Consider the following 25,724-nt stretch of genomic DNA (forward strand, 5'->3'; position numbering starts at 1 on the left):
TCACTCTAACTCATGTCATTACGCAATGGTCTTATTCACATAAAATATGTTTCATAATGAGAATCTAACCCTTCGAGTGACTTGACCATAGCTTTTCTCTCTGGAGTTTTAAACAAGACGTATTTCTAATGAGTGAAATATATTTAAATTTCAGGTCATATACAGTCTACTATTTTCATTGTTAATACAATTATTAGAGGGTGCTCCTGTTTTCAAAAACTCATCTTGCAGCGACCCTAACGACACTTTCCTCCAGTCACGCTTCAATGAGCTCAATAATGGACTTGATATGCGAAAATTATTTCTGGATTCTGATTGGACAGAAAATGATATTGATGCCAGGTTTAACGCATTAGTCAGTATGAGTAATTCCCGTGCTTCCAGTCCAAGTTTCTGTACGGTTACAGGGAAAGGTAACGACCCATTGATGTTCAGAAGCCTTTGTCCATGGACGATTGGATCAGAAAATCAACGTGATGGTATATTTCCAAAAAGTTTATATTACGCCAAAACAAACTGTACAAGTTGCATCGGGTCACATAAAAGTTGTGAACCATTAAATTACAGAATTAAAATTTTGGAACGCACAACGCAGTGCAACAGTGATGGGTTGTACGTTTACAAGGAAAAGACTCAACCATTACCGATAGCCTATGTTTGTGCCCAGGCTAGAGAAGTAGAGCAAACTGGCCAATCAGTGACGATAGCTAGTATTATTGACGCCCCGGTACCAGTCCGTTAATTATTTATATTGTTATCACATTTATTTATTTGTTAAACTGTTATAACTCTAATTTATTTGTCCATGTTATACAATGAGATTATACATTGTTCAATATTTTTAATATTTTCAATACTTTTAATATTTTTATACAAATATACATTTATATGCATTTTTTTCGGAAATAAATCTCTTGTTTGTTTTTAAATTTGTCATTTTTTTCATGAAACACACACAATACAGGTCCTCTTTTAATATATTTAAGAGGTAAACAAAGGTTACAATAATAACACTAGACAATACTAGTACACTTCATATTTTATTTATTTATCAAATCAGATACAAATATTAAAAAAAAAACCCACACCAAACACATTTGATGCGTCTGTACCGGTTTTCTTGATAAGCTTCATGTACAATTTGTATGCTAAAAGCTCAAATTCTTGTAACCAATGATGTTTGAATTAAAACTTAAATAATTGAGAAGCAAACAACAAAAAGGAACAACAAAAACCCCAACCCCAAACTAATTTCAACATTTCAGGAAGGAGTTAGAACTTTAGAGGATAGACCTTGGTTCAGGAAGATAACTCTTGAAATCAATCATGCGTTTGTAAACGCCAAGTTTCATCAGTTTATTCTAAACATTTATCTGAAACAGATTGGAAATACTCTTTGCATCCTAGAAGCTTAGAATATATCTATGAAAATGGTTGACACAAAAGAACTGATGATTTTAAGAGATATTTCCCTTACTGACCTTGGTCTATATACATGAGCCTCTTAATACTTCTTAACTTTATCAATACATGGAGAATAAAAAGTACAACTGAAAATCGTTGATTTGATGCATAGAGTCGAGCTTTCGGTTTTGTTAGGTTTTATGGAATTTCCCATTTTAATTTACCTTGTAGCCGGGTATTTTTGCTATTACACTTTCATACCAAGTCTTATCATACTGAGACTCGCTGCTTGATTTCTCGTTCAGTGTATAGAATGAATCTTTTTGTTGTTAATGTCTGTGTCATTTTGGTCTTTTGTGGATAGTTGTCTCATTGGCAATCATACCACATCTTCTTTTTTTTTTATTTGATCCACACTTTTATCAATGCTTAACTTAAACATGATTTATTCATATGATATAAAATTGAGATTGGAAACGGGAAAATGTGTCAAAGAGACAACAATCCGACCAAAGAGCAGAACACAGCAAAAGGCCATGCATTAAGTGGTCTATAACGCATCGAAAATCAAGCAACTGGAGGCGGGTTTCACCTGCCCTCTAAAAAATAATGTATACTAGTTCAGCGAAATGGACGCCACACTAAACTCCAAAACAAATGTATAAGAAAAAAAAACAAAACCCACAAAATGATTAACAAAGGCTAGATATAGAATTCTATCATCACAATCATAGATCGAAAATAAACCGATAACGCACATTTTGCTCCTGTCCCAAGTCAGTCTTGTTTGCTTTTTAATAGTACAGTATGACGTCCATTATCACTGAACTATTTTTTTGTATTAATTATTACATAGCTGTGAGCAATGACATGAAAACTTGGAGTCAAAGAACTGAGGATATGGATGTAAAAAGGGAGGGGGTTTCCTTCACATGTGAAAACAATTTTATACGTTTTTGAGGTATTTTTCTTTTAAGAATAACGCTTATTCTTTGAAAAATCATGAAAACCTTTTACTATATGATTTATTTGATTATTTTTACATGGTTCATTTCTGTTCAGTATTTTTACTACCTATTTTATTTTTAAAATTTTCATAGTTATTCTTTATTCTTTTTTCATCACGTTTTTCTTCACTGCTCGTTTTTTTGTTTTGCTCATTTGTCTCTTTTCTTTGATTTTTTGGCCATTATTCATTATTTTTGAAAAAAACATCCAGATCCCCAAAATTCAATTTAGGACTAATAAATAATTAAAAAAAAAAATGTGTGGTGCAATATAGTTTAGTGTGGTGCAATATAGTTTAGAGGAAAAAACCCGGAACGATAATCGTCCAAAATAAAATGTTTGTTAAATTTTTTAAATTAGATTAAACAAAACCTTTTCTTTTCTTAGGTAAAAAAATCTAATCTTTATGAACAAATTATATAAAACGTATTCAGAATCAGTATAATTATGATACAATTGAGAATGGAAATGGGGAGAATGTCGAGGAGACAATAACCCGACCAAAGAGCATCCGGATATGGGCCTCAGCTGGCTTCTATATAAATATTTGTACTAGATCAGTGAAAATGGACGTTATACTAAACTCCAAAACATATAAATGAACTTTTAAAAGAAAACATAGAAGACTAACACAGGCCAGAGATCTTTACATAGAGACCAACAGTTTATTATCAAGAAGTCATGTTTTATAGCTGACTATGCGTATTGGGCTTTGCTCATTGGTGAAAGCCGTACGGTGACATTAAATTGTTAATTTCTATATCATTTGGTCTCTTATGGAGAGTTGTCTCATTGGCAATCATATCACATATTCTTTTTGTTTATATAATCAGTGTAAGGCTATTCTAATATGAGATTGTGATAGAAAAAATATAAATTTCATTTCGAAGTCAGCTAAAGATAGCGCATAAATAAAAGCATAAATAAAAGCATATTTTCTAAATCTTAACTAAGCACATTATAACTGTGTGTTCTTTTGAAAACAAAATATACTAAATATAACACAAATGATGCTTTGACCTATAACTAAATCCCGAAATCTGATTTCTACCCTTAAATTAAATAGTGAAATTGTTAGACATCTTATCAGATTTTATTACAAAGCGAATGTTCATGTACCTTATAAACCCGGAAGTCATCATTCACCTGTGACTGTATATTTATGTATGGGTATCTTGTATCAACACTGACATTCTTTATCAGTTGACATACCTGTCGTTTAAATTGATAGACCAATATTATAATGGGAAACAAACTTGCTTGTTTAATTTAAACGAGCGCTAAAAATGAAATTAAGGTGGTACCTAACACTTTAACTAAAATTAATTTGGCTCGCTTAATTTTCTTAAAAATTTTGACAAAGTGTTAACTTTGACCCTTTGACAAAAATATAAAAATTTCCAAAAAATTGAACCAACCATTTATTCAGAAAAATTACACTGGTTATATAGCAGTTTGACAAACACTTATTTTGATCATTGAGAAGATTAATATTCCTTTAAGAACACAACGTCGTTAAAACGTTCTGCTGATTTTACAGAGGTATCTCCCTGTAGTGTTAGGTACCACATTAAAAGTGGAAGTTGATAATAACAATTCAACACAGTCGCTGTCAGGTGTAATGCAATTCATATTCGACCTTTATTGATACAAGCATTTTCTTATTTTTTTTTACCTGAGTTTTGTCAATTTGAAATGAGATTATCGCATAACTACCAATATTGTCACGTTATAATATATAAAATTATATATTTTTTTCTAATTTATTCACAAAAAAAACATTACAAAAACTACATAGAGATTCGGGTTGTAGGACCCAAATTTTTGTTGATGTTCGTGTTGCTCAGTTCTTGGTTTTTATGTGAGTTTTGTGTACTGTTGTTTGTCTGTTGGACGTTTTTAGTGGCATGGCATTATCAGATCTATCAGTTGACTACAATGTACCTCGTTGGTATATTTCGCCTCACTTTCACATTTGTTGTAACATTTCGAAAAAGGAATGCATTTAACTAATGCATAGATCTGATTCCATCTACGGGGTTGGCTTTATATTTAATTTGTTTACTTTTATTTTATCTGCTGTTGATGTTTGTATAAGGCTATCGAATTTCAAATAAATTGGTGCCGAGCATCACTGAATTGTCATTATTTACCTGAATGCGCATTTTGTGCTGTGCTATGTCATTGGTACCGTTAATGTTATTCACATAAAAAGGCATATATCACTACTTCGATCGAGATTGTTAAAAAAAAACTGTTCAATATTGTAGCAGATAGCTATCTGTAGAACTGACCCTCTCGTGGGATTAGTTTTGATATACTAGTTACTAATACGCCAGATATCTATTCACGATTTAATCATGTTGTTATCTCTTCATTTCATTGGTCTAAAAAACAAGAAACTCTGATTGGTTACGCTCGAATTTCGAATATCGGATCTCGCATGATCTCTCTGGGCTTTCGTAGATATATTTTTATGTTGAATGATGTACATGTTCTACGCAGCTAGGCTGACTATAATATATATAGAATAACCATACATTGTCTCGAAATATCAATGTTATTTGTACAAGGCTTAGAAACAGGTAGAAAGCGAGGCTGTGCCGAGCCGAGTACAAATAACATTGATATTTCGAGACAATGTATGGTTATTCTTTATATACTGCACCTCTTATAACTGTTCTAAATGAAGTATTTAGGGTAAAAATCATCATTTCTTAATTTTGAGCGAAAGACGTAAAATTTCCGCGAATCTGTATGTTTTATTGACGTCATAAATAAAACTCTACGGAAACACATTGTCAGCGTCATAAACAAGGTGATATACGGTCAGTGACTGTATATCACATATGAATATACGGTCAATGCAATTTGACTGCTCAAATAGCACAGTTGCAGTATATATGTTTGTTCCTATCAAAGTACCAATGAAAATCAATTAAGTAATTCATTATAGTGATATAGATAATGCAGTGTTTATGATCAGTAGTCGAAATCTACGTAGTCCATCGTAGTAGCTATGATATTAAACACACCCCTGTATTATTTGTTTTGTTTATGTTTATATATTCGGTAAACAGCCCAGGAGAGGTTATGTTTGTATGTTTAAACTTCTATTCTATTCTTTTCAATGCTACTGATAGAAATAGATAATTGCCGACTTCTTTTCCTAAATTGAAGATAAATACAAATATTTTAACTACACCATAGGTTCACGAACCAATTTGCCCGAAGCAGGTGTGTGGTAGATTTATCTGCAATGCGGAAGTAAGCTAATGGATATGTAGATACATATAAAGTATACATAATTTAAAGGGAAGACGATATTGAAGTGTTAGATAAGTTCCCGCTTACCTTTACCTTGGTTTTTACAAACTAGTGACACTGTACTTAAATTCAACAAAGCGTTTATTTCCTGTTTTATCATTATGAAATAATGAATGGACGTAAAAGTGTTTCAATGAATTGGTATAATCATTATTTTAAGGGACGACGTCAAAAGTTCAATGTAGGATAAAAAAAAAACTTAATTCATATAGTTTTTTCACTGACCCCCTACCCCACCTCTTAACTTAATTTGGGAAAAATTGATTGACCAATAAGGGCATATATAAAAACATGTAAAAATGATGTCAGTTAAACAAAAATTGCAGCAAGTTTTACCCCACCCACCCCAAAACTATTCGAATTAAGTTTTTTTTTTATCCTTAATTGATTTTTTGATGTCGTCCCTAACATTATGGATTATTCAAGAAATAAGGATTACGCATAATCACTTTTAATCTCATTTTTTTTACAAATTCATTGATATGATTTCAGGATTATCATACAGAGATACAACAATCAACAGTACATTAGCTCAATCACAATAAAAACGAACAAATATGTAAACAAACAGTGGCACAATAACACAATGATGGGATTTATAAGTACAGAGCCTCGTCAAAAGGTCAACATTTGAAAAACAATGCTTTAATTCAAGTGGACATTTGTGGCATTAACTAAATAATGTGAATCGAATAGATGTTGGTGTCGGAAAGGACAGATGTGCATAACTCGATGTCATTCAAATTTAAATGAGAAAAATAGAATATTGTGTTTAACATTTGAACAGTTTTGTTTAAAAGATGTCATCATACATGTAATCCCTGACATAGTTTTCTAGAGATCATGCATAATTCCTAAAAAGATATATATTATATTTATACATAAAAAGTAAATCACAAAAATACGTAACTCCGAGGAAAATTTAATCGTCAAGTTCTATTCAAATAATTTAATTTTGGATGTAACGCGTCTTCTGATTGGCTGACGTTATTTTGTTATCAGCCCATAGACATAATTCAGTCATGTGACCGTGACGTCATCAGCGTTTTTTCATGGTTTTCAACGGTTTAAAATCGAAATAACATAAAAAATGTGGTGCACACTGTTAAATAACCCGCTAAGCGCGTTATTCAGTGTGCACCACATTTTTTATGCTATTTCTTCATAGACAGAAAAAAATATTACAGCATTCCTTAAATGGCAAAATCTAATGACAAAACACATCAAACGAATGGACAAAAACTGTCATATTCCTGACTTGGTACAGGCATTTTCAAATGTAGAAAATGGTGTATTGGACCTGGTTTTATAGCGCCAAAACACTCATTTATATGACAGTCGCATCAAATTCCGTTATATTTACAACGATGCGTGAAAAAAACAGACATAATAAACAAAAGTCAAAACATGGGAACAACAGAAAAGACAAACAGACAAATAATAGTACACAATACACAACATAGAAAACTAAGAACTAAGCAAGACGAACCCCACCAAAAACTGGGGGTGATCTCAGATGTTCTGGAAGGGTAAGCAGATCCTGCTCCACACATGGCACCCGTCGTGCTGCTTATATTATAACAAATCCGATAACTAGCCTATTCGGTTGTTCACATTCTTGAAAAGGGAAGGTTATTGGAATTACGACATAATGAACATATCCGATATCATCTGTGAAATGGTTTTAACGTTCAACCAACATGATATGTTGAAAACAATACATGAACATGCATTCACTATTAACGTCAATGATAGTACAGCTCTCTAAATCATAACTGTAAAATATAAAGATAGAAACAGTAAGTACAAGGACACATCCGACTGTTTCCACAAAGCTCTAACTAATGTAAATAAAGCTAGCTATTGTCTCATCATAAAATTGAGAATGGAAATGGGGAATGTGTTAAAAAAAAGGAACGAAAGATACCAGAGGGACAGTCAAACTCATAAATAGAAAATATACTGACAACGCCATGGCTAGAAATGAAAAAGACAAACAGACAAACAATAGTACACATGACACAACATATACAAGCAAAAGATTAATCCGCACGAACCCCACAAAAACTGGAAGTGACCTCAGGAGCTCCGGAAGGGTAAGCAGATCCTGCTCGACATGTGGCACCCGTCGTGTTGCTCATGTTATAACAAATCCGGCAAATAGTCTATTTCGGTAGTTCACATTCATAAAAGGGAAGGGGAATGTAGTTACGACGTAAGGAACATATCCGATATCATCTGTGAAACGGTTATTTCTTAACGGTCAACCAACTCGGGATTGCGTCCGCAAATTTACGAAGGAATGATTTCAACTTCACCAGTTTGATAGCTTCCTTATGAAAAGCAAACCTCTATCAAGAAAATCTGGTAGGAAATACAAGCACGAGAATGTCGTATCATTTGGGAGATATATACCCCGTATGCAGGGGCTGCTTGAATGTTGCTACATAGAAATGGAAAGTTCACATTTGGAAAGCTGAAATAATCTCTTTTGTCGTAAAGTTTTGTTTTCAACCAACCCTCATTGTCAAATTCTAGATGTAAGTCAAGATATGAGGTCGACTCAACTGTATCTGTTGTATCCTTTATCTCTAGTTCGATTGGATAGATGCACTGAACAAATTCACCAAATTTTGAATTATTTAGTGAGAGAACATCATCTATATAGCGGAAAGTAGAGTTAAAGGATATTGCTAACTTCTTATCTTTCTTCCTAAGAAGTTCCTGTATGAAATCAGCCTCATAATGATAAAGAAACAAGTCGACAAGAAGAGTGGCACAATTGGTTCCCATTTGAATGCCGACAGTCTGTTAAAAACACGTCCTCCGAACGTAACAAATAGGTTGTCAATCAAGAAATCAACCATCTTGATAGCGTCAGATTCAGACAATTTTTTTTTAATCAGAGTGATCCTTTACAAAGTAGGATTTATCTCTCCCTAAGACAAGATACTTGTTTTTACTTTGGTCATTATTTTTTATGAAACAATACCAACTCTAATATTTAGTCTTTAGTTTGGAATGTGGAATACTTGTGTAAAGTGTAGAAAAGTCAAATGTTTTAATTCTATTGGAAGATGAAAGAGAGTTAGATTGTATGTACTTTAAAAGATCTTTGGATTGTTTTAGTATCCACATCTGATTCACGCCACCTCTAGAATAGGCAGTTTCACAATAACTATGTCCGGCTTTGATTGCTGATAGAATAGATGTTAATAATTTAGAAAGAGGTTTCGTGGAGCACTTTGAAGACCCAGCAATATACCGTTGTTTGTAAGGACACTTATGTAGTTTAGGTATCCAATACAGTGATGGAAGATCCAGTTCTTCATCTTTGGTTGAAATTCCAAAGGAACATAGAACAGACCTATAAATATCTAGGATTTTATCTTTGGTAAGTGTTGTGATGGTATATGTTGAGTTTCCAAGTGATTTGTCAATACCTAAATCGTTTATCAAACAGTTAATGTAATGAGTTTTACACACAAAAACGATATTGTTTGGGGATTTATCTGCGGGGACAATAACATATTTGCCATGGAGGTAGGATAAGTGTCTTTGGGTCTTTAAAGATTGACGTAGCATGGACATTGATAGACCCATTCAGTTTCTTAATTGTGATTTGTATCAACGACTTCACAGCCTTAATCAATTCGGAAAGAGTGTCTACGTCTTCCTTCTCTCTTAGTCCATTGTCTGGCATAATCCTCGACTGAATCCATCAAAATGTTGAAGTTGTATTTCCAATTGATGGATTTAGGCTGACGATATTTCGGAAGAGACAACAACCCGACTAAAGAGCAGACAACAGCCGAAGGCCACCAATGGATATTCAATGCAGCGAGAAACTACCGCATCCGGAGGCGTGCTTGAGTTAGCCCCTAAACAAAAATGTATAGTTGTAAGTGATATTGGACGTCATACTGAACTCCGAAATATACATAATAAACTAAAATTAGAAATCATACAAGTCTGACAAAAGCCAGAGGCACCCGAATACGGACAGGCGCAAAAATGCGGCGTCCTTTATATTTTTTATACGTATTACCTCCCGTTGTACAGTGGTGACTTACACATTTAAATATTTTCTAACTAACCGAAACCAACTAATTTCTGCCTACATGCTACGCTTTTCCGATTTTGAGTTTTTATGCTTTCCTTCGTATAATATTTATTTAAATTCCTAATATTACGATTGATATTGAAATTTGCCGTTTCAGAATCAAATGTTTTCTTGGTATTGTTTTTACAACAGCGTACGCCGAAAATGTAGTGATTTGATGGAGATAGCTTAAACATCAGACATTCAACAAATGACAAGCTTTTCCAAGAAACAGATTGGTGGGGTTTGTGTTGCTCCATCTTTAGTTTTATATGTTGTGTTTTGTTTGTCTTTTCTTTTTAGCCATGGCTCTGTCAGTTAATTGTGCGACGTATGAGTTTTGAATGACCCTCTTATATTATAGACACGAAAGACTTTTTTATGAAATATTTAATACATTTAAAAACTATATAGACACCTGTCTGATTTTAGAAACTCTGTGTTTCTAACCAGTAGATGTTTTTTTTTAAGTCAAACTTTGTTTGTGAGCGTGCTTTGCTTCACAAATTTAATGCTGTAGGTGTCATTTGGTAGAATTAGCTTTCCCTTCAAACAATTTTTGAAATGTCCAGTTGTATGCTGTTCTCATTTAGAACAAACTATTATGTTGGGGACTTTTGTAGCTGACTATGCAGTATGGGCTTTGAAGGCCGTACAGTGACCTATAGTTGTTTATTTCTGTGTCAGATTGGTCTCTTGTGGAGAGTTGTCTCATTGTCAATCATACCACATCTTCTTTTGTATATGTTACTAAGAATGAATGTTATGTATACTTTACAAATTAACAGCAATACTATAGGTTCTCTCCTGCTGTTTATGAATTAGAAATGAGGAATATGTTTTATGTATAGTATAATAAATTTTTCCTGGCTATATGTATTTACTTGTAAAAGCGTTTTGCTGACATATTTAAAGCAGAATAAATATCTTATCAATTTTATTAAAGAAAAGCAGTAAAAAATAAATGCAACACTAAAACAATTGCAACAGAGCATAAAACAATACATTGTAAAATGTATGATAAGATTCAATTTGAGAATTTGAGCAAATCTATAATATTCTTAAACTACATTCACATTTTAACTACGACTTTGATAAACAAATACAACCCTGTTTCATTGACTACATTTCGAACAGTAAACATGCATATTTCAATAACTATTCACGCGTACGTTAAACAAAAATACATTTAAAGAATCATTTAAAATAAAAAAATAAAATACATAAAACCCCTTAAAATCAATTTTCTACATTTACAAATTTTATTTTAACAGAGCAAAAACAATAAAAAAAATACACACAATACACACACTCACAATCTCACACACTTAAATATAATATTAAACGGAATGTCTTAAAACATAATCAGTATCAAGTTCACGGAAATAAATACTATCATATATACACACAAAGGCAGTGACTAGCTTCAGTTCGAGACTGTTTGATTGCGGACGGAAATTGCACTCATGTAACCGTTGATTTGAGTATTTTACAATTTAATATCAAAAATATACAACCATGTTCATATATGTCCATAGGACATTACAATGCTTGTTCCAATTACTCTGGAAAGGATGTGTTGGATATAATACATAGACCTTACATTTCCTCTGGTCCGTCAGCTGGTGGGCGGGCAGTGGTTATTTGTACATCATTTACTACTTCTCTTGGCTGTTCACATACAAAGGCTACTGGAATATACGTGTCTGTTACTTCATATTTATAATATCCATTTGTACATCCTGCTCTTTTTAATACTTGAATTTTCTGTTGAATTGGTGAACATTTTTGATCCCCGGAAGCATCTATACACTTGGTACATTTAGTGCTGGCTCTGTAGAGTTCATGAGGGAATGTTTCAGCGCTGTATGGAGTCTTCTCTAAATACCATGGGCATGATGTACGTACCATTAAAGGAAGATTAGATCCTTTTAAAAATGTTGAAGGACAGCTGCTTTGAGCTTTATCTATACCAAAATATACAAGTTGACCGAAGTCAGCTTCTAATGTGTTCTGTGTCCAACCTTCCGTGAAAAATAATGATCTGTAATCTACACCTCCATTTAAACTATTGAATCTGGTCTGTAAATTTGATGGATCTGTACATGTGGGGGCACTTTTGACAGATATGAAACTGTAGAAGATGAATAGTACGACAGCTTTAAAGATCTGAAAATGAATAAAAAAATCAATTTGAAAAGTTAAGTTTTTGTCAATCACATGTATAAATCTTTGATTTATTAAGACATTTTTTTCACAATTTTGGATTAAATACAACATTTTTTTTTATAAAGGTGAAGTTGGTTTTCAGAGCTATTACTGACAATTTGTAACATTTTTTAAAGTTTATAATTTCACATTCTCAAATATTGAATAAAGCTATATTGGTACTATATAAAATTTTAAAATATGAAAAAGGTCGTAATAAATATAATCATATATCGAATAGCTACTTCATAAAAACTACTAGTTGCATTTTGTACAATTAATTATTGTTGCTTACATTGATAAAATTCATCTTGTATTTTTTTCTTGTTAACTTATTTAGGCTTCTTGTGTTCTTGTCTTACTGCTACTGTTATGTTGTAGACATACTAAGACAATATATATATATGTATTTGAAAAAGGATGTATCTATTTTTAAGATTTGGAATATCTTTAAATTCATCCACTGAGAAGTAGCCGCAATTCAACAGATCACCTAGCCTCTGTGGGAAATTTGTATTGTATAATAATACCGCAAGATATCACGCGGAAGTCATCTGTTATCATTTCCTTAGCTATTATTAGAAGGTCTTTAAAAATTAGGTGATTTCCTCTCAGTAGTTTTAGTCAATTCACACACTTTTATTGATTTTGTGGTTTAAATTTTATTTACCTGTGATATACAAGTTTGTGAGTTATCAGGAAAATTATATAGAAAAGTTATCTTTTATTAACAGTTACAATAAGAATTAGAATGTGTTACTATTGGACAATCTTCAGGGACACTGCATACATAGATAAAGTTTTATTTTGCCTTTTGTTCACAGTGTTGTATTTTTACATTAAAATTTTAAGAAAGACCTTTACAAATTACAACATACTTATAGCAACAGAATTTGTATTGTTACACCAGATTTATGATGATTTGAGTAATAAATGTATTATTATTGATGCTTAAAATCATTATTCGATATGTACATAAGAATTCTGCAAAAACAAAATTTTACAGCATTTAGTTAAATTCGTGTAAATGCTGATTTTGCTATTTTATATGAGAATACATACGCAAATAGGTCACACTATAAGTTTGATTTTATCATATCCACTTAAAAGATTTTGAATGTATTCACTTTTTATCTGTTATCATGTACATTCGACTTTTAATTTCTTAACAATTTAAATTCTGTAAACAATATTTTACTGTGATATAAACAGGGATATGGATCAATCAGCATGTATGTTTGTTTTTGTTTATCTTTGAAAATATTTGTTTTTATTGAAAGAGATCATATAAAGTCTATAACTGTCAAAAACAATATATTGGTTGTTTGTTTAATCGAAATTCAATAAACGACAAATCACAATTATTCAACTGGTAGGAAAAAATTCAGCCAATATAAATGTGATGAAAGAGCTTTTTTTGCAGTATGAACCAAACTAGTTATGGCACACTTGATAGTGGATAAATATTGCTACCTTTAAAATGAAACATAAAAGGATTTTAAAAATGTCCCTTACTAGACATGCTAAAACTAATTTTACTAATATTATATAACAAACCTTTCTTGCTTACATAAATTGTACAAATATTTTTGTATCATATACGTAATACGTATCTCTACAATAACTGTCTCGTCAGTGATGCTAAGACTGGAGTATTTGAATATATGAAAATAATTTAAAAAAATGAAGACCTTATAAATGAAAACGACCAAGAGTTAAGCCAAAAGAGGGAAAATAATCGTAGTGTTGCATGAGGGAAAATAATCGTAGTGTTGCATGAGGGAAAATAATCGTAGTGTTGCATGAGTGAAAAGAATCGTAGCGTTGCATGACGGAATATCATTCGTTCGTTTAAATTAATTTTCAAAAATGGGAAGAATGAACCTGTTGATTGTTTGTTCGTTTTTAAATGTATAACATGTATAAATGATTAAGAAACTTTATTTTCAATTATGTCAGGAAAAGTTGAAATAAGATGTATTCGGCTGTTATTTAGGGTTTGATTGGGCATACATATCTTTAGTTGTTTTGTCTTTTTAAATAAATCTTTGGTTTTATCAATTTTTTGTCTTTGAACAATCCTGATGAAGGCAAATTCAGACAAGCGCGTCGGAAGCATGGAAGTTATAAAAAAAACCTCTTCAAAAATACAAAGTTATAATTGTGTATACGCGTCTGGTCTACACAGACTCATCAGTTAAGTTTTTTTAAATTTTCTGTGGAAGGCATATACAAATAACGAACTAAAATAGAATTTCGAAAATAAAAAAAAAAAATAACTTTTTAAAATTCTATTTGTCCAAACGCTTTTCTGGATTAATATTAATCAGAAACGGTAAAAAAAACAAAATTAAAAACACCTGACTTATAAGAACTCGCGAATCTCTATATGTACAACATTGGGTCTTACAAATGCAAACAAAATCTTCGTTCTAATGTAATTGGTGAAAAATAACAAATGATAGATATTTAAAAAAAAACAACAAGCTTGATAATTACAGATGTGATTGCCTTGTTCTTATATAATTAGGTGATCACACTGCAAATAAGAGGGTTACCTATCCCCTTAAAACATTAAACATTGTGGCCAAATGGCTTTATTTGATGTCCCTGTTAGGATCTAATATCATCTCAGTTTGTCAAAATTTGTGTTTTATGTCTTGTTGTTTTTATCAATATGTGTGAACTGACAAATTTGTGAAGGTTTAAAATGAGATAATCATTTTAGAATTGTTTTACAAAAGTCATTTTTGAGGCTTTTATATTTCGTGTGAGCCAAGGCTCCGTATTGAAGGCCGTACTTTGACCTAAACTTGTTTACTTTTTACAACTCGTAGATTGGATGGAGAGTTATCTCTTTGACACTCATACATTGTATCACGTTTATTTCTATATATGATTGTTCAATACTCTATCAGTAATGCTAACAATTCATAGCAGTTTATTTCGACACAACAAAAATCGCAACTATAGTTATGCGTCTAAAGAAGCGTGGATCTTCTGGATTTTTTTCTCTGAGAAAAAGTAAAAACATAACGTCATAGAGTGTGATTGCCAGTGAAACATATATATAAAGATATCAAATAACGAAGATCTATTATTGCAATTTCTCCTTGTGGTTAGTCTTGTTTTGTATTTTAGAAAGTAATTTGTGAGATGTGAATAGGTGGCTCCATGTTTTTTAATTTTCGTTAAATAAAACGAATGCTGCTTAATTTTGTAACTCTGTAAATTAGTTTGAACACATTAATTTTTTGATTTAAACCCATATTTGATTTATTTTTGTTATGGAAGTGATGATTATTATCACAAAACACCAATTCCTCATGGAATTTATAAAAGTAATACATATAATGCATAATGCAGGTACACGTGTTCACAGAATGGATGTGTGACTTTTCTTTCTTGCATAATAATTGAAGGCTATGTTCAATATATTTAATTTGTTCCTCTTCCGTCATTATAATGTAAATTTTCATTAAAAATACTATGTAATCCACAGGGAAAGGAAACTTAGTCATAAAGTGATACGTTAAAAGTGTTCATGGAAGGGTACTCATTATTAACCCCTTTTGAAAAAAACCCTACCTGTTTTAACAACGTTTGTTTAGCCTTTTTAACTTTTGTGAATTCGAGCGTCCATGATGAGTCTTTTGTAGACAAAACGCGCGTCTGGCGTAAATACAAAATTTAATCCTCGTGTCAATGATGAGTTTATTTACGTGTTAGAAGAAACATTTTTATAAAATTGAGAATGGAATATTCAATCTGACCATTTCTTCTTTTTATTTGATGATGATTGTCAAATGATAAATAAAAAAGTAATTTTAATTGCTATTTGTATCGTATATACTTGATTTGATATTCTTATATTACATAACCGATTTATACCATACAATATTTGTCATGTAAAGGTCAAGGTTATAGAATTAAATACTAGTATAATGATAGATTGACTTATATATCTAAGGTTATGAATGTATTTTATTATACTAAATACTACGGAATTTCATGTCCTCAATGCTCTTCAATTTCTTACTTTCTTTTGCCTTTATTACTTTGTTTATTCGAACGTCTCTCTTAAATCAAAATGCGAGTTTGGTGTACACAATTTTAGTTCTGGTATCTATGATGAGTTCGTTTATATCATCAATGCTTTAAATTATTTAGTTTTATTCTTAAATAAATGTCTTGATAAAATGCAGACAATCAGTGTAATTAGGTCACTGTGATGTCACTATTAAACCTAATACAAAATTTAGAGCTATAAATACTGATATATGTCAGATTAGTATTTTATGAACATTTGAAGGATGTTTTTTTGTAGATTTGGACATTTGTTATTCTAATTATAAGAAGGGTAAAAAAAGGAAAAGGGTAACGAAGGATGCTAATGGACTTTAAAACAAACGAGAAAGTTGAGGTGAACAAAAACTATAAAAGAGGGGCGAAAGATACCAGAGGGACAGTCAAACTCGTAGATCGAAAATAAACTGACAACTCCATGGCTGAGTAATAAAAAGACAAACAGACAAATAACAGTACACAAGATAGAAAACTATACAAACGTATCTATTTCTGTTAAACAGATATACGACGAACATAACAGAAACATTAAACAAAAAATTAAAAATCTCAAATCTATAGGATATATTTTAGTACAAGAACTTTAACTTAAGGTATAAATGAATAAAAACGAATTAAAACTAAGAAGAAATACCAGTAATCAGAACAGGCTTATCTTAAAATAGTTTAGTAGTAAAGATAGACAATAATCCGTCTGTAATGGCATTGCATAACTATATGGTTTTGACCAGACAGGATTGATTTGTAATTAAGACAAATGGGATGAGACGAATTATGCTACCGCATAAACTTCGTAACACAGTGGTCGCATATTTTTGTGCGTGAATATGTAAACTGTTTATAATTGATTTAAACCTCCTTATGTTTAATGGCCTCCTGGAGTGTTATTGTGAAGTACTTCCCTAGTGATTGTGAATACTATTATATAGAAATGGGTGTACATCTAATTTCCCTTTAAATCGTTAAAATGAATAGTCGATGTAGAATGATCACTTATTTCATGTTGTCCTCAACTCAATATAATTGTTTAAAATAACACAAGATTGCAATGTATGACAAAGTTTGAACGAAAAGTAAAATATCTGTGGGATCTTATTTATCTAAATTTCAAAAGAATTTGACCTGATGTACCATTGTACTTTCCTACTGATCTACATAATGAGTAGACGGTCACAGAGCCAAATCAAACAAAATAATTCAATTAATCAGCTTTGTCGTAGTAACATGGGTACACGTTTGTGTTATTCATGAATATACAAATACACATGATACAGAAAAGGGTGCTTCAAGTGGTATAAAAATACGGATATTTTTGTAACTGAAACTTGGTGTTATAAAATAAGTAAAATCAAGAAAAATATATTTCTTATACAAAGCTCTGTTTATTGTCTGTATAGGTTCTTGATGATTTTAATATACTTTTTGCCTCGAGCATCACCGAATCAAATAACGAGATTCGCATCTTGGACACTTAACTCGATAAAGTGTATGTTATTATTACCTAGTGAACGTAATGTTGGACGAATTATTTTTGGTTTGTTTTAGAAATAACCTGTTATGAATAAAAGTGAACTTTTTGTCTCATCAGCAATAACACAAACAGGCATGTCATCTTAATTTTATTAAAAAGTAATTACCAAACAAGTGGGAATTTCCAGTAAAATAAAATTTCAAAATTCTTAATTATCCGCATAATGAAAAAAAAAACAAGACGGTAGAAAAAGTAAAATCTGTGCACATAATACAAAAGGGAATTGTGTAAAAGTAAAACACTATTCTATAAGAAGACGACAAAGAAACACAAAAACTGACTCATAATTTGTAATTTTTTTGATGCATTTCACGAGAAGTAGCTACAATTTTCAAATAGGGAACAAACATCAATTGTATCAAAAAGATATATTTGATAAATCTCTCTTTTGTTTATATTTTATTTATATTGTTATATAATTCTGTTTCTAATTTGAATTACAACATGTAATGTTGAAATTTGAAAATACCTATGCATATGAACCTATTTCTGGTAAACTTCCGATCTGAGTTCCTGTGATTTTGTCGTTTCGTATAACATTGATTAGTATCTATTATATGTTGAATTTCTTTGCCAGATTTAGTTTATTGATGGTACTCCATGTCTTTTTTCATCAATTTACAGTTATGGCGTGGTTGTCAGTTTGTGGCGTGGTCATCAGTTGGCATGACAAAGAATGTAATAAAACCGGTACTACCTAGCTATAGGGAACGTCTTAAATTGGTAGGGATATACCTGTTTGTCTGTTCTTTGTTGATGAAATCATTGTGAACTTGAGATGAGGCACAGCAACAAAGGCGATGTTTTCTGCTTTTTGTGATTTTTGACAGTGCAAATACTGATTTTGTTTCATATCTTTTCTTTTCTATTATTGTGGAAATCTTTTCGAAGTTGTATTTAAACACAGTTATCACGGGATATGTTTTGCAACAAACATTTGACATAGAGAATATTAACAACAGTAATTGTATGTAGCATATCCTGAAATAGTAATGGTTCAAGTACGCATGATTGTCCATCTGCTGAGTTGAGCCTTTTTCAACTGATTTTTATAGTTCGTTCTTATGTTGAACTGTTACACCATTCTCCCAGGTTAGGGGGAGGGTTTGGATCCCGCTAACATGTTTAACCCCGCCACCTTGTTAATGTATGTGCCTGTCCCAAGTCAGGAGCCTGTAATTCAGTGGTTGTCGTTTGTTATGTGTTACATATTTGTTTTTCGCTCATTTTTTTTTATATAAATAAGGCCGTTAGTTTTCTCGTTTGAATTGTGTTACATTACCATATCGGGGCCTTTAATAGCTGACTATGCGGTATGGGCTTTGGTCATTGTTGAAGGCCGTACGGTGACCTATAGTTGTTAATGTCTGTGTCATTTTGGTCTCTTGTGGACAGTTGTCTCATTGACAATCATACCACATCTTCTTTTTTATATTGTCTGTTGTTTTACAATGGCAATAATTAATGCAGACACATATTTCATTTAAAAGAAAGGCGAAAGATACTAAAGTAATAACCATTCGGAAACGAACTGACAAAACCATGTCAAAAACGAAAAAAAATAAAAATATAAAAAAGACTGAACATCTCGAATACCACAAAAATCCCATGCTCGTCTAGGTGCTCTGGCAGGGTACGTTGACCATATTACATACATGGTACATGTCATGTTGCTATTGTAAGTAAAAACTCATATAAAGTAATCATATTATATTGACATATCGATATAAATATATATGTGTGTCAACAATTTTAACTTTTTATTTGTATATTAAAACTTCATATAATTGATATATCGCCCCATGTGTATGTTTGAATTGTCATCCTTTCAGGTAAATTGTAATTTTAGCGGAAAACAAATACCTTCCATTATAGGGTATATGGCCTTTAAACATAATTTACTTAAAAATAAGAACCAAATGATTCATTAATTAAAAATTCAAATTAACATCTGCTGACTGCTAGGAAAAAACAAGTATTTAAGCAGTTTTTTCTTTTGAATATAGCAACGTCTTTATGGTTTTTTAAATGAAAAGACGAAAAAGTGTTTGACCCATATAACCAAAGTAATTTAGAATTATGGCCAGTTTCAATACTAATTGATTTTACTCTACATATATTAACCGATTCTATTCTTTTGTTTTGACTTCATAACAACGTATTACTATAACATTTGTGTAATCCGGATATCTATCGGACTGACAATGGATTATTATTAAATACATATTAAGTAATGGTATCATAGCGATGTTATAATTGCTTTTAACAAATATATATCCGTGTACTATACATGCTTTAACATAATCTATATAAGGTATGTTATAAACAAAGATACAAAACGTAAACAAACATAACAGCGACAAATAATAAAATATTTCTTAACATTTATTAACCCGCTATAACATAATACCACGATAAAAAAAATTCTGATATTCTTTCTGATTTGAAAATACACAGCCAATATACTCTTTTTGCAATAGAATAATCCGTTTGACAGATACCAATAGATATCTTTCTATTGTCGTTACAGCAATCCAGTCCCCCTTTTCTCGAATGTGATCTACTGAATTCATCTTATTATTTTATTATATACTTAGTAGTAAATACAGATACATGGTATGTGTAATACAATCATTGGCAAGCTTGCTGTATCAACCACCCGTGATGATATCGATATCAGCACGGTTGCAAAGACTTTATCACACCTTTAATCTGTATCACGTCACGTCATTACGTCATAACGTTACTTTTTCAAAGATGGACGATGTTGACGGTGGTGATGTAACAAACTTTGATATTTCTACCGAGAAATTTGTACAGTCTATGAGAAATAAGAACACTGTCAGAAAAACACAAAGTGAAATCAACAGGTTTAATTTTTTTACAAACAAACAATGACGAACAGCGTGCGTTGGAAGAATTGCCAAAGATTATTTTGGACAGCTATTTGGCTAGATTTTTTTTTATGTCAACCAGGAAAAAGGACGGAGAAGAATACGAACCTGACTCGTTAAAACAGTTTCAGTGCAGTATCAACAGATATCTTAGTGAGAACAAATCTGAAATACTACTAAGTATATAATAAAGTGTATATGATATGGCATTTTCAATATCACACACCGTATCAACCCTCAACCAATATAATCCCTCGAGCAAATGTCTCGGGTTGATACAGGTGTGATATTGAAAATGCCACATAATATTCTCTATTAATAGTAATACGGGTGCCACATGTGGAGCAGACACTCTTCTGGAGCACCTATATACCCGTTTTTGTAACGGTTTGTGTTACTCAGTTGGTAGGTTTTATGTTGTGTTTTTGTACTGTTTGTTTCTTTTTTGTAGACATGGGTTTGTAATTTATTTTGACCAATAAGTTTGATTGTTCCTTTGTAGCTTTTGACTATCTTTAGCAGATTTTCTCTTTTTATCACTTCGGGTGAATGTGTATATGTTGTCACGTTAAACTTTCGATGACATTTTTTACCATTTCTTGACACTAAAATTTTTGAATGGTCTAAAATGTTTTCAATTTAGACTTGTATATATATATATATATATATATTATATAAGTGTAAAACTTTGCAAAACGGTACTAATATAAGATGTTATTATTCGAAGATGTTGTTATTAAATCGTATTGACAAATATTTCGGCTTAACAAAAAGCCTTCTTCAGTGTCAATGGTTTTAACAATACTTATATCAGGTGTAATACAGGTAAGTTTTGGTCTATTGATGTTAATCCATAATCTTGAACATCATAATATAAATAAAACTCGATACTCCAATATACGTGATTTTTGTCTCTTTACATTCAAAAATGAGTGAAAAACAAAATTGTTAGTATTTCTTATTGATGCCGTTTGGATGATGTACATTTAGTTCATTTTATCTTCGTATAATAACATCTCATAATAGTACCGTCGTGCGAATTTTTAGACCTGTAAAGTTTTTTCCTTATCTGCATAGTATCGTCTATTCTAGACGATCCGGTACATAATAAATTTGCTGGTTGGTCCTTTTTTCTATCCATTGTGGTCGGGAGCGCTAAAGATAACAATATTTGAAAAAGGCACGTGTCATGAGATAACAATGTATTTCAAGAGCAAGTGTGGTTTTCCATTGAAATCTCTATAGTAAGTAAAGGACGTTCTATTGATTAACAAAAAAATAAGACTTGGATTCTTGATTGATATTATTATATAATGTTCATGTGTGTAACACTTGTTTCTGGTCTGGAATAATTTTTATCAAATTCTAACAAAAAACGCTGTGAGTGAAATAAAATGGAACAGCGATTAACATCAACTTTTTACTGATGTATGTAGACGTTAGTTGTAGAACAATTTCATTATTTCATTAACAAAGTTTATACAGAACAACACGTTTCCTTAACAGCAAGTCAAAGTCGAACTCAAGTAATTTTCACTCTATTGTTTTCCGAAAAAAACAATAAGATGTAGAAAGAGATTATTTAAACACATTACATATCTAGATTTAAATGATAAAATGTAGTTTCAGTATGGAAATAACTCAAAGGAAGTTTATATACATGTTAAAGATCGTACTTTGACCTACTACACAGCTACTTTTGCATAGGTACTATTTCTGTACTATTTCTGTACTAAAAATCTGCAGTACTGGAAATCTACTTTTAATATTCAGCACTATTTCGTTACTTTAAAATTATTGTATTATTTAGGTACCTGTATTTTACAGTACTTTATTTGTACTTGAAATTTAGGCACTACAGATTTTTGGTTACTACTGTTACATTTTCATCATTTTGAATGTTTTTCTATTTCAAATCTCTTAAAAGTTATGATTTTCATGGAATATTGCTATAACTGTCGATATTATTTCTGTACCAATATATTTAGTACAAATCAAGTACTGTAAAATACAGGTACCTAAATATTACAATAATTTTAAAGTAAAGAAATAGTACTAAATATTAAAAGTAAACTTCCAGTACTATATATTTTAGTACAGAAATAGTACCTATGAAAAGGTAGCTGTGTAGTATAATGGTTGACTTTTATAAATATAAATTGTGACTTGGGTTGAGAGTTTTCTTATTTGCACTCATACCACATCTTCTTATTTCTATGTTCTTTATATTTGTCCAGCAGCCAAACGCATGTTAATTTATTTATCATTGTTATTTGTATATTTCATCTTCAAACCTCTCACTGCATTGCATACATATTCATCATTAAGAAAATTTACACAAGAAGACATGTTTGTAAATATCATTACACATCATATTATATGACTTTCAATAATGATGGTCTTTTGATCTGTTAAAGCAAAACAGACTGTCTTTCTTTTGATTATCATTCATCGTCTGTCAAACTTTGACAACTTTCGTTTTTAATGTTATATTTAACACTGCTATACAAGCGCAAGGTTTGACTAGCCACAAAACCAGGTTCAACCCACTATCTTTTTTCTACAAATGTCCTGTACCAAGTCAGGAAAATGGTATCTGTTATCTTATCTGTGTGTGTTGCATTGTCGTTTTGTTTTATTGTTGCACTTCAGTGTTTCTGTTGTTTCATTGTTATCCTCTCAGCATTTTTGTCAGATGTTTGTTTTTTATCTTTGATTTTTTTGAATTTCTATACCCATTTTTGTTAATATTATTCACCTATTGACTGGTTATGAGGGTAATAATAAGCGTGTTGCCTTGATATTCTGGCTATTTTTCGAGGCGAGGCTGAAGCAATGGTAAGTATCAAAAGGACAAGACACTTTCTAGTACACTTACAACCAGTCATTGAGTGTTTATTTTACCGAGCAAAACAACTTTCTAAGAATGGCATACACCACTAAGAACAAAATTCACATATGGATGCAAAAGATAAACTATCAGGGTTGTTTTGCGTGTGGTATTTGTCTATATTTTAGTTATTGTAATCAAGGTCCGGGATCTTTGTCTAAAATTTCACGTGCATATAACAAACTCTAGCTGTCGCATAAACCAAGATTATGAAGACGCAATGAAGACAGACCCATACCATGCATTTTTTCAGTTCTTTAAATATGTCTGATACATTTTCTTTTTCTTTTTAATTGCTTCTGTAATTCAAATCTGAATTTGAAATTGTGGCGAAAGAAACACATATATTTTACCGTTAGGAAGGTTTAGAGTTTGATGTTGCTAAGTCCACAAATGAAAACAGAATCGTCACTGACGTCATTGTTGTCCAATGAAAATTTTTTATGCAAAAGTACGAGAAGCATGTTTATTAAACTATTGATCGGGGTGATAGTATTTGGAACTGTCAAGTATTCGGTGGAATGAATAGCAGAATAATTTCATTCGCTTTTAAATAGAACAAAATCATACTGAGGTATAATAAAATGGAACAATAATTAACTGTCACACAACTAGATGATCAGTCCTGCTATAAAACTAGATTTCTCTGGAAAGGCCTGTACTTAGTCAATAATGTATGTGACTGTCCAAGTCAGGGGCCTGTAATTATGTTGTTCACGTTTGTTGATATGTTACATATTTGTTTTTCGTTCATTTTTTGTACATAAATAAGGTTGTAGTGTTATTGTTCTAATTCTTTTACATTTGCCATTTCTGAACCTTTTATAGCTGACTGTGCGGTATGAGCTTTACTCGTTGTTGAAGGCCGTACGGCGACCTATCGTTTTTAATTTCTGTGTCATTTTGTCTCTTGTGGAGAGCTGTCTCATTGGCAAGATTACCACATCTGCTTTTTTATATTAGTTGATTTCCTCAAAAACAAGTTTCTAGTGTGAATCTGACTAGAATATGTTTTGCCAGACGTTAATTCACGACTGAGATTGATTGACATCAAACTTTTATGTAACGTTTTTCATCTTTTATTTTCATATTATCATAGTATAACTTGAACCACTTAATTTGATTGAATTTAACCCTAGAAAACAGTCGTGTCAACTATCTGTTTCACAGTGTGTAAATCATTAAAGCATGAATGCATTGGTTATTGTCCAGGTTATCAGCTATACTAAGTTTAAAAGTACCCGTATCGAAAAAATGTGGTACAAATGAATTTAAAATGATATAATTGTTCGATTTGAATATCAAATGAACATAACGTTATGCTTATGACACGGAAAGAGGAAGTAACAAAGAGTTCTAATAAGTATATACATTTTATACGTCCTAGTGAATAGCACTTATTTATAAACTAAACCAAAGCAATACAAGGATAAAGCACATCACATTTAACTAGCTGAATAGAGGACACGTACAGCTAAGCATGGAAAGTTTAGTTTTTTAGCATCTCCGTATTGTTGTCCGGTATCGTCTTTAAGCTTCCCTATTTTAAACCTGTGACGTAGCAGTCAAATTAAGGTTACACCCTTTATAATAATAATATCAATCGATTTCCCCATTTTACTTACATTCTAATCAGATTTAATTTCAATCATTTGTTTTATATTAGTGTGTTTTTTGGAAATAATTAATGTACTTTCTTTAGAAAAAAATCATATTCGTTAAACTACACTGCAATAAAAAATTCTCTTTCATTCATGTCATCTACTATTTACTGGAATAAAACACCAGGGCCAGAATAATAGGACTATCGGTAAAACTTTGATTTTTTGAATGGATAGAGTTGAGATGATCCTTTTGTTTATATTTATTTATTTTACACTAGCTGCATCAACCACGTGGTTACCGACTATAGAATTTGGATTTATTTCATTTGAATATGACAGTAATTTGATACGGGTATGTATCGACTGCTCCAATTGACTACAAGAAACATTATCACAATGAGGACAAGCAGGTATCCCTTATTAATATTGACACATTTTCTACATTTGAAAATGCCTGTACCAAGTCAGAAATATGACAGTTGTTGTCCATTCGTTTGATGTGTTTTATCATTTGAGTTCGCCATTTAATTAGGGACTTACCGTTTTGAATTTTCCTCGGAGTTCAGTATTTTTGTAATTTTACTTTTTAATTTCACTAATTACATGAGCGATGACACTTATTTGTTGAATTGTTTAATGACATCATCTACTTTATCCATTTATTTTCTGC

The 25,724-nt window shown here is 31.4% G+C and overlaps 1 protein-coding gene across 1 annotated transcript; it reads right to left on the reverse strand.

Annotated features, from left to right (window-relative positions):
• Positions 1–10,761: 10,761 nt before the first annotated feature.
• LOC143074771 (uncharacterized) lies at positions 10,762–12,468 on the reverse strand. The gene is made up of 2 exons (XM_076250056.1): positions 12,345–12,468; positions 10,762–12,010 (listed from the first exon to the last, which is right to left on the reverse strand). The coding sequence occupies exons 1-2, from the start codon at positions 12,357–12,359 to the stop codon at positions 11,441–11,443; spliced, it is 585 nt and encodes a 194-aa protein (XP_076106171.1). The 5' UTR covers positions 12,360–12,468; the 3' UTR covers positions 10,762–11,440.
• Positions 12,469–25,724: the final 13,256 nt, after the last annotated feature.

The sequence above is a fragment of the Mytilus galloprovincialis genome, chromosome 5, assembly GCF_965363235.1.
Source record: "Mytilus galloprovincialis chromosome 5, xbMytGall1.hap1.1, whole genome shotgun sequence".
In the NCBI taxonomy this organism is placed as follows: Eukaryota; Metazoa; Mollusca; class Bivalvia; order Mytilida; family Mytilidae; genus Mytilus; species Mytilus galloprovincialis.